Consider the following 16278-nt stretch of genomic DNA (forward strand, 5'->3'; position numbering starts at 1 on the left):
CCAACAAGGATTAGGAAGGAAATACCTGGCAACGCCGGGTACTCAGCTAGTGTATTATAAAACACACAACCTGTGCACAACTGTTCAGCCTCTCTGTTTTGCAGCTATGACAGACTTTGAACATGTTCAAGAAAAAAAGGTGGGGGGGCTCAGACTTTGAACATGGACGCAATGTTCTATGTTCTTCTTTACAAATATGTTTAACCCGAGTCCGCTCCCATTCTATAACGCGGGGCCGCGGCCGGGAGCCATGGCTAATAGCGCACAGCACCGATTGCGGTGCCGTGCGCAATTAACCCTTTAGACGCGGCGTTCAAAGTTGATCCCCGTGTCTAAAAACTAAAACGTTGCCGGTTAGCTCAGGGAGCTGTTCGGGCATCTCGAACAGCTTGCAAGACAGCCGGAGGGTCCCTACCTGCCTCCTTGCTATCCGATCGCCGAATGACTGCTCAGTGCCTGAGATCCAGGCATGAGCAGTCAAGCGGCAGAATCATCGATCAATGGTTTCCTATGAGAAACCATTGAACGATGTAAAAGATCAGTGTGTGCAGTGTTATAGCCCCCTATGGGAGCTATAACACTGCAAAAAAAAAAAGTTAAAAAAGATCATTTAACCCCTTCCCCAATAATAGTTTGAATCACCCCTCTTTTCCCATTTAAAAAATAAAAACAGTGTAAATAAAAATAAACATATGTTGTATCGCCGTGTGCGGAAATGTCCGCGTTATAAAAATATATAATTAATTAAGCCGCACGGTCAATGGCGTACGCATGAAAAAAATTCCAAAGTCCAAATTAGTGTATTTTTGGTCACTTTTTATATCATAAAAAAATGAAAAAGCGATCAAAAAGTCCGATCAATACAAAAATGGTACCGCTAAAAACTTAAGATCACGGCGCAAAAAATACTGCCCCATACGCAGAAAAATAAAAAAGTTATAGGGGTCAGAAGATGGCAATTTTAAACATATATAAATTTTCCTGCATGTAGTTATGATTTTTTCCAGTACGACAAAATCAAACCTACATAAGTAGGGTATCAGTGTTTTTAATATCTGGCCCAGGCTCTGGGGAGCATAAAAAAACATACTTGCCTGTCCTGCTCTCCGACCACTGTCGATTGTCTTGACTGCCTGGTCTTCCCCACAGTCTTTTTTTTTCTTTTCTGCCTCTGCTTACATGTAAGGCAGACCAGGGACGTGCACAGACATTTTAGAGGGCAGGGGCTCAAGTGAAAAAGGGCACAATCCTGCAGTCAGCCCCAAGAGCCTGTACTTATGGAGCGCTGATAATGTTGATTAATTGTTCAGTGTTTGCAATCAAAAGATTCCAGGTGATAGTCTCCTATGGGAACTAAAATATAGTGAATAAAATGTAAAAAAATAAATAAAAAAAAGTAATGTGAATAAGCCCCTCTCTTAATAAGTTTAGATCACCCCTCTTTTCCCATAAAAGTAAAAATAATAATGTAAACAAAAATAAACATAAATATATGTAGTATCGCCACATGCGTAAATGTCTGAATTATTAAAATATAATGTTAATGGTCAATGGCATAAGCATAAAAAAATGCCAAAGTCCATAATTACTGATTTTTGGTCATTTCATGTAGCAGAAAAAAATGCATAAAAGCAAACAAAAAAGGCCCATGAAAACTAAATAAAACGTATATAAATTGGGTATTGCTGTAATCGTATGGACCTACAGTGGAAAGATAAGGGTGCATTCACACCACGTTTTTGCAATACAGTTCCCGTATCAGGTTTTTGATGAAAAACGGATTCCTCAAAACCTGACTAAACTGTATCAAAACGTGTGTACAAATTTCAACCCGTATACAGTTAAAAACCGTATATGGTTTGAAAAATGATGTCCGGTTGCATCCGTTTTTTAAGAAAAAAAAGTATACGTTTTAAACTTTTCACTTCATTTTGAATAACGTTTCACTTGTTTGATTGAAATTCCAAGAAAAAAAACTGTGCAAAGTCAACAAACGTATGCTGAAAATCGGATGGAACCGTACACACATACAGTTCTGTACGGTTCCCATTGACTCCCATGTTAAAAAAAAAATGTATACGGTTTAATACAGTTTTTCACCCGGACCAAAAACCGTGGTAGACTGCGGTTTTAGGTACGGGAAAAAAACCTCATAAAACCGTACAGGATTCAAAACGGACACAACCTGATGCATCTTCTGGCATACGGTTTTCAATGGAGAGTCAATGCATACGTTTTCCAATACGGTTCTGTACGGTTTTCACATTGAAAACGTGTACGGAAACTGTATTGCAAAAACGTGGTGTGAATGCAGCCTAACTTGTAATTTTAACTGAAAAGTGCCCCGCATAGAAACAGAATCCCCCAAGAGTAAAAAAAAAAATAAAAATGTTGAGTTTTTTTTTTTTCTTTTGCCTCGTTAATAATTATCTTTTTTATGCTTTTACTGATGACCACCACACAAATATATGCTTATTATGCTAGAAGATGCAAGAAAAATATACAGTGGTCCCTCAACAATGGTAATCCGTTCCAAATGGACAATCGTTTGTTGAAACCATTGTATGTTAAGAGATCCGTGCAATGTAAAGTGTAGGACAGTGGTCTACAACCTGCGGACCTCCAGATGTTGCAAAACTCCAGATGTTGCAAAACCCAGCATGCCCGGACAGCCAACGGCCAATGGGAGTTGTAGTTTTGCAACATCTGAAGGTCCGCAGGTTGAAGACCACTGGTATTGGAGGTTATACTCACGTGTCCCTGCCGCTCCGGACAGTCACCGCTGCCCTGGATGTCGCCTTCCATCGCTGTCACCGCGTCCCCGGGGTGTCCCCGACGCTTCGGCAAGGCCTCTGCTTCCCTGGCATGCTCGCTCTCCGTCGCCGCCATCAAGTCGCTCCGCACGCCACTTCTATTGGATGACGGGACGGCGTGTGCAGCGACGTGATGCCGACGATGCAGGAGATCCCGAAGAGGAGCTCCGGAGCCCCGAGGACAGGTAAGTGATCGTCAGCGGACCACACTGGGCACTGTAAACAGCTATCCGGTGGCAGCTGAAGCAGTCTGCACTGCCGGATAGCCGTTTATGCGATGGCCCCGACATACAAAAGCATCGTATTTTGATGCTGCCTTCAACATGCGATGGCCTCTGAGAGACCATCGTATGTTGAAATGATCGTGTGTCGGGGCCATCGTAGGTCGGGGGGTCACTATATGTGCAAGGAGAAAGAAAGCTGGCAATTATAAATATTTACACACTACAGTCATAACCTGTACAAAATAGCATAAAACAATGTTTGCTTCCAGTCCAGAATGAGGAGGGTGTCCATGGCGGGACATTACGGCTTCATCAGGGACAGAAATTTTGTGCACACAGGCGGAAATGCATTTTAGCAGTTAGCAATTCCCTAGTTATATATTTTACTGGGAAAGCTGGTGGACAATCAATATGCTTGCTATGACACATAAGCAGGACTGTAGACCTCCAGAAGTTGCAAAACTACAAACTACAACTCCTGTGCATGCTGGGAGTTGTAGTTTTGCAACATCTGAAGGTCCACAGTTTGGAGATCACTGATGTAAGCAATCAACAGGTTAAGCCTCAATGTCAGAGGTCACTGCTAGAAGCTGACCCCCAGACTGTGGCCGCAAGACTGCTGGAGGGAGGGGAGGGATTTATCAGTCAGGCCAGGGTGTAAGTGTGGGCCAGGGCTGAATAGTGCAGGGAGCAGAGCAACCTTACAATGGCCGCAGCGTTACTGTGAGAAACGTATCCCTGCGTCGGCCACCCCTGAGCTTTCACAGAACACTTGTGCTGTGCAGCGGCAGCAGCGAGGTCCTCTTACTGTCTGCACCTGTTCCTTTTTGACTGAGGGCTTTAAAGGGGCAGGTGCAGAAAAGGGGCAGGGGCTCAAGCCCCCTTTTAAGCCTATTTGTGCACATCCCTGAGGCAGATAGGAAATGCCTGCACAGCATAGAAAGCATAGACCTCCACTGATCCTAAGAATGGAGACAGCAATGCTTTATTCTGTTAAAAAAGTATGGTACTGTGCGGATTATGGAATGGGAGCTGCCATGATTTTCAGCTAAGGAGAACATAATCGATCCCCCTTGTGGTCAAGTATGGTACTGTGCGGATTATGGAATGGGAGCTGCCATGATTATCAGCTAGGGAGAACATGTGGGATTGCATGGTTGGCTCAAGGGACTCCCTTCCTGCTCCTACTAGGGCATATGGTCAGGAGTTTTCTTTGTGAGATGACATTATAAATCCACGTGAAAAACATTGACTTGGCTAAAATGTAATAAAGGGCAGAATGATCCGGTGTTTATCCAGTTGGTACATGGGTAATATGAGCAAGATAATTGTTATATGTATTCAGTGTATATATGTTTGTGTGTATTTTGCTTTTAAAAAAAGGTGTTGTTTTTCGTTTTATAGATGGATACTGCACCTACGTTGATTTGTGAAGTTAGCACATCAGCCCGGCTCACATGTCTTTCAGTATGGCATCCTGAAGTCAATGACAGCAGAGCAGAAAAGCCAGGCTCTGCAGCTGCGTCTGGTAAGTTTTTTTTTTTTTTTTTTATTATCCCTTACTGCTCCATTATCTGAATGTGCATTTTTATTATTGAAAGATGTATTTCTGTTGTTGTGCAATGTAACTTTTATTGTTGCTTGTGAAACGTTGTATGATAAACGCTGCATAGCTAAACATATTTCCTCTAGATATATATCTTGCTCTTATGTTCATGATGGACCCCGGTGGTCAAGTACCACTTCCTGTTTTGCTCTGGCTATGGAATCAGGGGCCAGTTATAAATCACATGTAACCTTTCTCTGATGCCTCTGGCTCTTATTCCATACAGCAGTGCATCCAGCATGCCATATAAAAGCAGCTCCTTATCTTTACAGCACCTCTTCATAGGCCACAGAAACATAGTGGGCAGTCATTATGATGTATCAGGCTTTTCCATACCTGATGGTTTTTATACAGTCTGCTTATTTGCCTAACTCTTATTTGATTTCCAGAAAAAGAATCAGAATGTCCCAAGAAAAGAAAGGTTGCCAAGGAGCAAAGTGAGAAAACAAGTCCAGAGGAACAAAGTGAGGACCTGGCGGTGCACAAGAAGAGGAAACTTACAGCTAAACAGAAACTAAAGAAGAAAAAAAACAAGGACTAAGCCTCACATGTGAATAGTGGTTATACAGTGAAACAATAAAAAAAAATATTTTGTGATAAATTACATTATTTTTATTTTTATTTTTTTTAATTCTATTTCACTTTGTACCTGTCTAGCAAGCTGTATATCATATAATACATGCAATAGGACATGGAAGGTGTACGGTTACCAGACTTCCATAGTAAAACATATGAAACTCCATTTTATTTTTATTGCTACTAATATATATAAACAAAAAAAATTTACACTCATTCCTTTCCTGTACCAGTACAGTAAACTATTCTCTCTGCATAGAAGTATTCTTAGGATCAGTTATGTAGAACGTATCCATATCAGGTCAGTCTTGCCAGTTAGCTACAGGATTGTGTGACCTAGGACATGTGTGGGGTCAATACACAGATTCATGTACTGATTGAACAGGACTAGTATACAATAGCTTCTTCACTGTGTTTGTGTTTTTGTTACATGGAGAGTCAGTCATTAGGTGACGTCTAACATGGCTCCTTAACCCCTTAAGGACACGTGCCGTAAATGTACGGCTCTACATAGCTCTATTTAATGCACATCGCCGTACATTTACGGCGTGGCTGTGCCACGTCAGCAGACCAGAGCAGAAGATCGCCAATAATACTGATCAGTGCTATGCCCTATGCATAGCACTGAACAGTATTAGCAATCTAATGATTGCAATAAATAGTCCCTTATGGGGACTAACGGTAGCCGGGACCTGTGGCTAATAGTGGACGTCACTGATCGCGGTGACGTGCACTATTTATCCTTTAGACGCTGTGATCAAAGTTGATCGCCGCGTCTAAAGGGAAAAAAATATATAGTATTCCCGGCTCAGTCGGGCTGATCGGGCCCACCGCAGTGAAACCGCGGTGCCCCGATCAGCTAGGAGGGTCCCTTACCTGCCTCCAACGTGTCTGATCGGCGATTGATTGCTCATGCCTTGATCTCAGGCTTGGAGCAATCGACCGCCGATAACACTGATCAATGCTATGGCAAAGCATTGACCAGTGCTGGCAATCAATGTACTGCATGTTATAGTCCCCTATGGGGCTATAACATTTAAAAAAAAAAAGTGTTAAAAGAGTTAATAAATGATTTAACCCCTTCCCTAACAAAGGTTTCTCACCGCCCCTTTTCCCATTTAAACATGTGGTGTCGCGGCGTGTGTAAATGTCCAAACTGTAAAAATAAAACAGCATGGTAAATGGCATACACGTAAAAAAAATTCCATAGTCCAAAAAAGCGTATTTGTGGTCCGCTTTTTATTCATTTTTATATGGTATAAAAAGTATCAAAAAGTCAGATCAAAACTAAAATGGTACCGATAAAAACTTCAGATCACGCCACAAAACAATGAGCCATCATACATCCCCATATGCGGAAAAATAAAAAAGTTATAGCGGTCAGAAGAGGACTTTTTAAACGTATTTTCGTGTATTTAGTTTAGATTTTTTCCAGAAGTAAGACAAAATCGAACTTACAGTCATGGCCGTAAATGTTGGCACCCCTGAAATTTAACCCTAAAGTATTTCTCACAGAAAAGGATTGCAGTAACACATGTTTATTACCTTTGTGTGTATTGGAACTAAACCATAAAAGGGAGGAAAAAAAACAAAGTGGACATAATGTCACACCAAACTTCAAAAATGGGCAGGACAAAATTATTGCTATCCTTAACTTAATATTTGGTTGCACACCCTTTGGAAAAAAATAACTGAAATCAGCCGCTTCCTATAACCATCAATAAGCTTCTTATACCTCTCAGCCGGAATGTTGGATCACTCTTCCTTTGCAAACTGCTCCAGGTCTCTCTTATTGGAAGGGCGCCTTTTACCAACAGCAATTTTAAGATCCCTCCACAGGGGTTCAATGGGATTTAGATCTGGACTCATTGCTGGCCACTTCAGAACTCTCCAGCGCTTTATTGCTATCCATTTCTGGGTGCTTTTTGACGTATGTTTGTGGTCATTTTCCTGCTGAAAAACCCAAGATCTTGGATGCAAACCCAGCATTCTGACACTGGGCTGTACAGTGCAACCCAAAATCTGTTGGTAATCCTTAGATTTCATGATGCCTTGCACAAATTCAAGGCACCTAGTGCCAGAGGCAGCAAAACAACCCCGAAACATCATTGAACCTCCACCATATTTCACTGTAGGTACTGTGTTCTTCTCTTTGTAGACCTCATTCTGTTTTCGGTAAACAGTAGAATTTGCTTTACCAAAAAGCTCTATCTTGGTCTCATCTGTCCACAAGACGTCTTCCCAGAAAGATTTTGGCTTACTCAAGTTCATTTTGGAAAAATGTGTAAGCAGTGGGGTGCTCCTGGGTCTCCTGCTATAGCGTTTCATTCATTTAAATGTCGACAGTTTGCGCTGACAGTGATGCTCACTGAGCCTGCAGGACAGCTTAAATATCTTTGGAACTTGTTTGGGGCTGCTTATCCACCATCTGGACTATCCTGCGTTGACACGTTGACTATTTTTCTCTTTCGTCCACCCCCAGGGAGATTAGCTACAGTGTCATGGGTTGCAAACTTCTTGATAATGTTGTGCACTGCGAACAAAGGCAAATCTAGATCTCTGGATATGGACTTGTAACCTTGAGATTGTTAATATTTTTCCACAATTTCGGTTCTCAAGTCCTCAGACAGTTCTCTTCTCCTCTTTCTGTTGTCCAGAACAGAAGTGGCACACACACAGACACACAATGCAAAGACTAAGTGAACTTTTCTCCTTTTTATCTGCTTTCAGGTGTGATTTTTATATTGCCCACACCTGTTACTTGCCCCAGGTGAGTTTAACCCCTTAAGGACCCGGGGTTTTTCCATTTTTGCATTTTTGTTTTTTCCTCCTTACCTTTAAAAAATCATAACTTTCAATTTTGCACCTAAAAATCCATATGATGGCTTATTTTTTGCACCACCAATTCTACTTTGTAATGACGTCAGTCATTTTACCCAAAAATCCTCGGCGAAACGGAAAAAAAAATCATTGAGACAAAATTGAAAAAAAAAACACCATTTTGTAAATTTTGGGGGCTTCTGTTTCTACACAGTACATTTTTCAGTAAAAATGACACTTCTCTGTATTCTGTAGGTCCATACGATTAAAATGATACCCTACTTATACAGGTTTTATTTTGTCGTACTTCTGGAAAAAATCATAACTACATGCAGGAAAATTAATACATTTTTAAAATTGTCATCTTCTGACCCCTATAACTTTTTTTATTTTTCTTGTTTTATGGGGCGGTATGAAGGCTCCTTTATTTTTATTTTTTTTGCATTTTCATTTTTTTTAATTCATTTTTTCATGATATAAAAAGTGACCAAAAATGCACTATTTTGGACTTTGGAATTTTTTTTACGCATACGCCATTGACAGTGCGGTTTAATTAACGATATATTTTTATAATTTCCGCATGGGGCAATACCACATGTTTATTTTTATTATTTATTTTTTATTTTATGGGAAAAGAGGGGTGATTCAAACTTTTATTAGGGAAGGGGTTAAATTACCTTCCCTTTTTTTTTTAGCTTTTTTTTTTGCAGTGTTATAGCTCCCATAGGGACCTATAACACTGCACACACTGATCTTTTACATTGATCAGTGGTTTCTCATAAGAAACCAGTGATCGATGATTCTGCTGCTTGACTGCTCATGCCTGGATCTCAGGCACTGAGCAGTCATTCGGCGATCGGACAGCGAGGAGGCAGGTAGGGATCCTCCAGCTGTCATGTAAGCTGTTCGGGATGCCGCGATTTCGCCGCGGCGATCCTGAACAGCTCCCTGAGCTAACCGACATGGTTTCACTTTAGACGTGGCGTTCAACTTTGAACGCCGCGTCTAAAGGGTTAATAGCACGCTGCACCGCGATCAATGCCGCGCGCTATTAGCCACAGGTCCCGGCCTCTAACAGGCCAGGCCCGACCTGCTATGCCGTGGCCCCGCGTTATAGATCGGGAGCCTTAATTTTCGTTTTTTTCCTTCTTGCCTTCTAAAAATCATAACTCTTATATTTTCATCCACAGACTAGTATGAGGGCTTGTTTTTGGCTCGACCAGTTGTCCTTTGTAATGACCACTCACTTTACCATAAAATGTATGGCGCAACCAAAAAAATACTATTTGTGTGGGGAAATTGAAAGTTTTGGAAAGTTTCGTTTTCATGCTGTACACTTTACAGTAAAAATGACATGTTTTCTTTATTCGGTGGGTCAATACGATTAAAATGATACTCATGATTACATACTTTTCTATCATACCGCTTAAAAAAAAAGGAACTTTTTAACCAAATTAGTGAGCTTAAAATCCCTCTATTTTGCTGACTAGAGATGAGCGAACTTGATTCGTCACGAACTTTTCAGCTCGGTAGTTGATGCCTTTGGCCTGCATAAATGAGTTCAACTTTCAGGTGCTCCGGTGGTCTGGAAAAGGTGGATACAGTCCTAGGAGACTCTCTCCTAGGACTGTATCCACCTTATTCAGCCCACCGAAGCACCTGAAAGCTGAACTCATTTATGCAGGCTAAAGTCCGCAAACACCGAGCCGAGAAGTTTGTGATTAATCGAATTACTGTAAGTTCGCTCTATTGCTGACCTATAACTTTCATTTTTCCGTATAAGCGGCGGTATGAGGACTCCTTTTTTGCGCCATGATCTGTAATTTTTTTGATACCACATTTGCATATATATAAAACTTAATGCATTTTTTATCAATTTTATTTGGAATAAAATGTTATAAAAAAGCAGCAATTTTGAATTATTATAATTATTTTTTTTTTTTTAACGTTCACCGTATGGGATCATTAACATTCTATTTTAATAGTTCGGATATTTACGCACGCAGCGATACCAAATATGTTTATAAAAAAAAATTGTACACTTTTTGGGGGTATTTTTAACTTTTTTTTACATTTACACTTTAGTAGTCTCCTTAATAGGGGACTATTGAGAGCAATCAATCGATTGCTAATACTGTTCAGTGCTATGCATAGGGCATAGCACTGATCAGTGTTATGTCATCTTCTGTCCTGGTCTGCTCAATCTCAGACCAGAGCAGAAGACCTGTGGAAGACAGCGGAGGCAGGTGAGGGGACCTCCGTCTGCCGCTCTGGATGATCGGATCGCCACGGCAGCTCTGCGGGAGATCCGATCATCCATTTTAGTGACCGCACTGCCGCAGGTGCCGTGATCTGTATTGATCACGGCATCTGAGGGGTTAATGGCGGGTATCCACGTGATCGCGGATGTTGGCCATTACTGGCAGGTCCCTGGCTGCTATCAGCAGATGGGCCCTGTCGCGCATGACCCAAGCATCGCTAATGTATAGGACGTAAATGTACGTCCTAGTGCGATAAGTACCACCTTACCAGGACATGCATTTACGTCCTGCATGGTTAAAGGGTTAAAGGAGCATCACATGCTTGAAACAATCTTATTTTTGAAAGGGTGCCAATAATTTTGTCCAGACCATTTTTGGAGTTTGGTGTGACATTATGTCCAATTAGCTTTTTTTCCTCACTTTTTTTGTTTAGTTCCAATACACACAAAGGGAATAAACATGTGTATAACAAAACATGTTACTGCAATCCTTTTCTGTGAGAAATACTTCATTTAAAAAACAAATTCAGGGGTGCCAACATTTATGGTCATGACTGTATATAAGTAGGGTATAATTTTAATCGTATGGACCTACAGAATAAAGGTGTCATTTTTACCGAAAAATGTACTACATAGAAACGGAAGCCCCCAAAATTTACAAAATGGCTTTTTTTTTCCTTAAATTTTGTCGCACAATTATTATTTTTTCTTTTAGTTTCACCTATAATTCTGGGATGCTTTTACTTATGAATTTGATTCCGAGAGAGTTTTTTTGTGACATTTCTACTTTGTTAGTAGTATATTTTTGTCGATACTTGCATAATTTCTTGGTGAAAAATTCCCAAATTTCATAAAAAATTTAAAAATTTAGCATTTTTCTAACTTTGAAGCTCTCTGCTTGTAAGGAAAATGAATATGCCATATACATTATATATTGATTTACATATACAATATGTCTACTTTATGTTTGCATCATAAAATTGGCATGCTTTTACTTTTTGAAGACATTAGAGGGCTTCAAAGTTTAGCAGCAGTTTTCCAATTTTTCACAAAAATTTCAAAATCTGAAGTTTTTAGGGACCAGTTCAGTTTTGAGGTGAATTTGAGTTTTTTTTATGTTAGAAATACCTCATAATGGACCCAATTATAGAAACTACACCCCTCAAAGGATTCAAAATGACATTCAGAAAGTTTAACCCTTCAGGTGTTTCACAGGAATAGCCGCAAAGTGAAGGAGAGAATTCAAAATCTTCATTTTTTACACTACTGTTCAAACTGCAGACTGAAAAATGCAGCGGCCAAAAGTCACATATGGTTGAAGGATGACCCAAATTGAGTCGCTATGTGACTCCATTTGGGTTATTGGATTAAATGAGGCATGTGCCAGTCTAAGCAAAAAAAAATTTCAAGAGCTGTTTTTGAGCTTCTCCCAAAAGGTCCGTGCCACAGAGACACAAATCGTGTGACTGAACCCTTAAAGGGGTATTCCAGGCAAAACCTTTTTATATGTATATATATATATATATATATATATATATATATATATATATATATATATATAAAATCAATTGGCTTCGTAAAGTTAAACAGATTTGTAAATGACTTCTATTACAAAAATCTTAATCCTTCCAATAGTTATTAGCTTCTGAAGTTTTCTGTCTAACTGCTCAATGATGATGTGAGTCATCAGAGAGAAGTTAGAAAACAACAACTCAACTTCAGAAGCTAATAACTATTGGAATGATTAAGATTTTTTAATAGAAGTAATTTACAAATCTGTTTAACTTTCCGGAGCCAGTTGATATATAAAAAAAGGTTTTGGCCTGGAATACCCCTTTAATTCTCTTCATTAACCCCTTAAGGATACAGCCAAATTTGGTCTTGAGGACACATTTTTGCTTTTTCCTCCTCCTTTTAAGAGTCATAACACTTATTTCTCCTTCTACAGACTCGTATGAGGGCTTGTTTTTTGCATAACTAATTGCTCTTTGTAATGACACCTAATTTTACCAAAAAAAATTTACAGCCCAACCAAGAAAACTGCAATTATGCAACTTTTAGCAGTTTTCATTTTTACTCTGTACACTTTACGGTAAAACTCAAATGTTTTCTTTATTCTGTGGGTCGGTACAATTAAATACCCATAATTACATGTTTTTCTATTATTGTACTGCTTTTAAATAAATACACCTAGAAAAACATAGGATATCAAAGCACTATTTTAAGAAGAGTTTTAAAACATTAGTAAAATCGCACAGGATCGTGCAAACAGATAGTACTTGGGTAAGCTATGACACAAGACATTTCTGTATTTCCTGAGAGAAAGCATTCATGCCAGTGACCACACAGTACACAATAAACTGATTTATTGGGGGCATAATACAATGGCGGCAGATATAGTAAACCATACTTTCAACCTTGTGCAAGCTGATTCTTTCGAAATTACGGTAAGTGCATTTGCTGCAAGCTGAGCATTACTAAAAGTGAAAGATTGCAGCAACAATTGTTATTGGGTGCTGTCCCTATCCACTGAAATCCTCCGCATTGAGAATACAATTCAATATATCTGAGGATAGGCCTAATAAAACTTAACTTAAACTTAAAGGAGAACTCTAGACCATAAAAATTGTCCCCCATAGTGCCGGCAGTAAAAAAAATAAAGATGTACATACCTTCCTCCACTCCCCTGGGGCCTCCAGTAACCGTCTCCGGTCTCCGCCGCAATCCACTTCCTGGTTGCCGGTGGCCGGATGAATCAGCCAATCACCAGCCGCAGCGCAGTCCGACTCGGCCGGCGATAGGCTGAGCGGCAGTGTGACATTTTCGGCCCCGGCCGCAGGTGCCGGTGTAGTGAAGAATTTTGTGTCCTGAAGCATTTTCACACTGCCGCTCAGCCTATCGCCCGCCAAGTCGGACTGCGCTGCGGCTGGTGATTGGCTGATTCATCCGAACACTGGCAACCAGGAAGTGGATTGTGGCGGAGACCGGAGCCGGTTACCGGAGGCCCCGGGGAGCGGAGGAAGGTATGTACATCTTTATTTTTTTACTGCCGGCACTATGGGGACAATTTTTATGGTCTGGAGTTCTCCTTTAACTAATTATATAAAAGGCCAATATAGTGACCCAAAACCTTACAAACTGAAACCAACACACCAAAGTGTATAAGTGCAAACCTATACTAATGGTCATACAGAATAACTGCTGTTAGGGCAATTAGTAACGTGCCCAAGTCCATGCAGAAAATGTAAACAACAATAGTCAACTAACTGTGTACCTGGCCATTCATGTGCATGTCAAAAACAGTGAAAACAGGTCCATACAGCGCATCAGGACTCATCCCAGTACCCTAACAATCTTCCTCCAATGAAGTTCTAGTGAAATGCATGGGAGGACTGCTGGAGTAGGGAGTCCTGATGCCCTGTATTCACAGTTTTTGACATGCACCAGTTTTTTAGGGAGGAAATTTGAATGAAAACCACAATTTTGCACATTTTGGAGTGTTTTGTTTTCACACTGTAGACTTTACGGTAAAAATGACATGGGTTCTTTATTCTGTGTGTCAATATGATTAAAATGATACCCATGACTAGATACTTTTATATTTTTGTACCGCTTAAAAAAAAAATCGAAAACTGTTTGTACAAAATCAGTAATCTAAAATCGCCCTATTTTGACCATGTATAACTTTTTCATTTTTCCGTATATAGGGTGGTATGAGGGCTCATTTTTTTGCGCCGTCATCTGTACTTTTTATCGATAACACATTTGCATGTATAAAACTTTTAGCTAATTTTTTATAAATTTTTTTGGGAATAAAATGTGACAAAAAAAGCATTTTTGGACTTTTCTATTTTTTACGATTACGTCGTTCACCGTACGGGATCATTAACATTATATTTTGATAGTTCAAACATTTATGCATACGGCGATACCAAATATGTTAATAAAAAAAAAGTACACTTTTTGGGGGTAAAATGAACAATTTTTATTGGGGGAGGGGATTTTTCACTTTTTTTTACTTTTAATTTATAAATTTTTCAACTTTTTTTTACACTTTTTATATCCCCATAGGGGACTATCTATAGCAATCATTTGATTGCTAATACTGTTCAGTGCTATGCATAGGGCATAGCACTGATCAGTATTATCGGTGATCTTCTGCTCTGGTCTGCTCGATCTTGGACCAGAGCAGGGAAACGGACGGAGACAGGTGAGGGGAGCTCCATCTGCCATTACAGATGATCGGATCCCTGTGGCAGCGCTGCGGGCGATCCAATCTTCTATTTTAACATGCGCATTGCTGCAGATGCCTTGATCTGTACTGATCACGGCATCTGAGGGGTTAATGGCGGACATTTGCACGATCGCAGATGTTGGCCATTACTGGCGGGTCCCCGGCTGCTGCTAGCAGCCAGAACCTGCCGTGTATGATGTAAGCACCGCTCCAATGCTCGCGGTCATACACAGGACATAAGTCCTGGTGCGCGAAGTACCACCACACCAGGACGTACATTTACGTCCATGGTCGTTAAGGGGTTAAGCATTAATAACCCTGGGATGCTTTAACTTAGGAATTTGATTCCAAGATTGTTTATTCGTGACATATTCTACTTAATGTTAGTGTTAAATTTTTGTCGATACTTGCATCATTTCTTGGTGAAAAATTCCAAAATATCATGAAAAATTTGAAAATTTTGCATTTTTCTAACTTTGAAGCTCTCTGCTTGTAAGCAAAATGGACATTCCAAACATTTAAACCCCACTGGTGTTTGACAGATCTTTGGAACAGTGGGCTGTGCAAATGAAAAATTAAATTTTTCATTTTCATGGACCACTGTTTATAAAACCTCTCAGGCAACTGTGGGGTGTAAATGCACACTGCACCCCTTGTTACATTCCGTGAGGGGTGTAGTTTCGAGGAGGTCCACTTATCGGGCATCATGGGGGCTTTGTAAACGTACATGGCCTTCAATTCCAGCCAAATTCTCTCTCCCAAAAACAAATTGTGCTGCTTCCCTTCTGAGCCCTGCAGTGCACTTAACATCCACATGTTTTTTTTTTCTATTACCCCTTTTGAAAAAGAAAAATATGGGGTAACACCAGCATTTTAGTGAAGAAAAAAAATCAAATTTTCCTTTCGCCATGACAGCACCAACTGAGAGAGGGACTCCGCTCCTAAGGACAGGAAACCTAGAGGATAAAAGGCAGGTCCCTCCTCCCCAGCCTCAGTTGTTTCCTGTCCTTGGGAAGCCTAGTGGGGCAGGAGTCCCTGTCCCAGTTGGATACTGTAGGCTGAGGGAATGGAGCTAGACGCTGTAGTCTCAGGGTTCTGTTCCCTAGTAGGCTCATCTAGTCTGGGGAAGACCTTCCTGTCCGGGCCTACTAACCTGGATGGCGGAGGCTCTGGCCGCCAACGCTGTCCCCTGGCTAACGGGCTGTGGGCGGGAGCTGGTGCTGTCCTCCGGCTGCTGGAGGTCGCGCAGTGCAGTCTGGAAGTTTTCTGCAGCGCTCCTTCTTGCGTTGCTGCGGCCATTCTGGAGGAGGCCAGAAGTGACGTAGAATGCTGGGGAACGGTGTGCCGGAAGTGACGTCGCGCACAGGCCGGGAAGCCTGGCGTGGCAGTAGAGAACCGGGAGATGACGTCAGGCGCCGGGATATGTGCAGAGGGCGGCCTGATAGTATTTAGGTGGCCCTCTTGGCGTTTTTCAGTTTGCCGTTTTCTTAATCCTTTTGGCGTTTTTTCACTCTTTTTTTGGCATTTTTCAGCTCCTAGGTGGTTTTGCAAAATCACAGCATGTTGAGCCTATGGCATTATTTTCCCTGAAATCGTGGCCTTTTTCTCCCATAGAAGTCTATGGGAGTAAAAAAACGTCAAGAAAAATGCCATGTGGGTTTTAACTTTGGCGTTTTTGCTGACAATTTTAATTCTTTTTTGGACTTTAGCGATCCAAAAAAGGGATTGAGATACCTTTTTTTAAT

At 40.7% G+C, this 16278-nt stretch overlaps 1 protein-coding gene across 1 annotated transcript in view; it reads left to right on the forward strand.

Annotated features, from left to right (window-relative positions):
- Positions 1-9556, forward strand: part of PAK1IP1 (PAK1 interacting protein 1) — a 35128-nt gene extending 25572 nt beyond the window's left edge. Inside the window, exons 9-10 of the mRNA XM_056521140.1 lie at positions 4442-4565; positions 5033-9556. Coding sequence (XP_056377115.1) covers positions 4442-4565; positions 5033-5184 — 276 coding nt within the window. The 3' untranslated portion in view covers positions 5185-9556. The remainder of the gene's footprint in view (positions 1-4441; positions 4566-5032) is intronic.
- Positions 9557-16278: the final 6722 nt, after the last annotated feature.

This window comes from Hyla sarda, chromosome 5 (assembly GCF_029499605.1).
Source record: "Hyla sarda isolate aHylSar1 chromosome 5, aHylSar1.hap1, whole genome shotgun sequence".
Lineage (NCBI taxonomy): Eukaryota > Metazoa > Chordata > Amphibia > Anura > Hylidae > Hyla > Hyla sarda.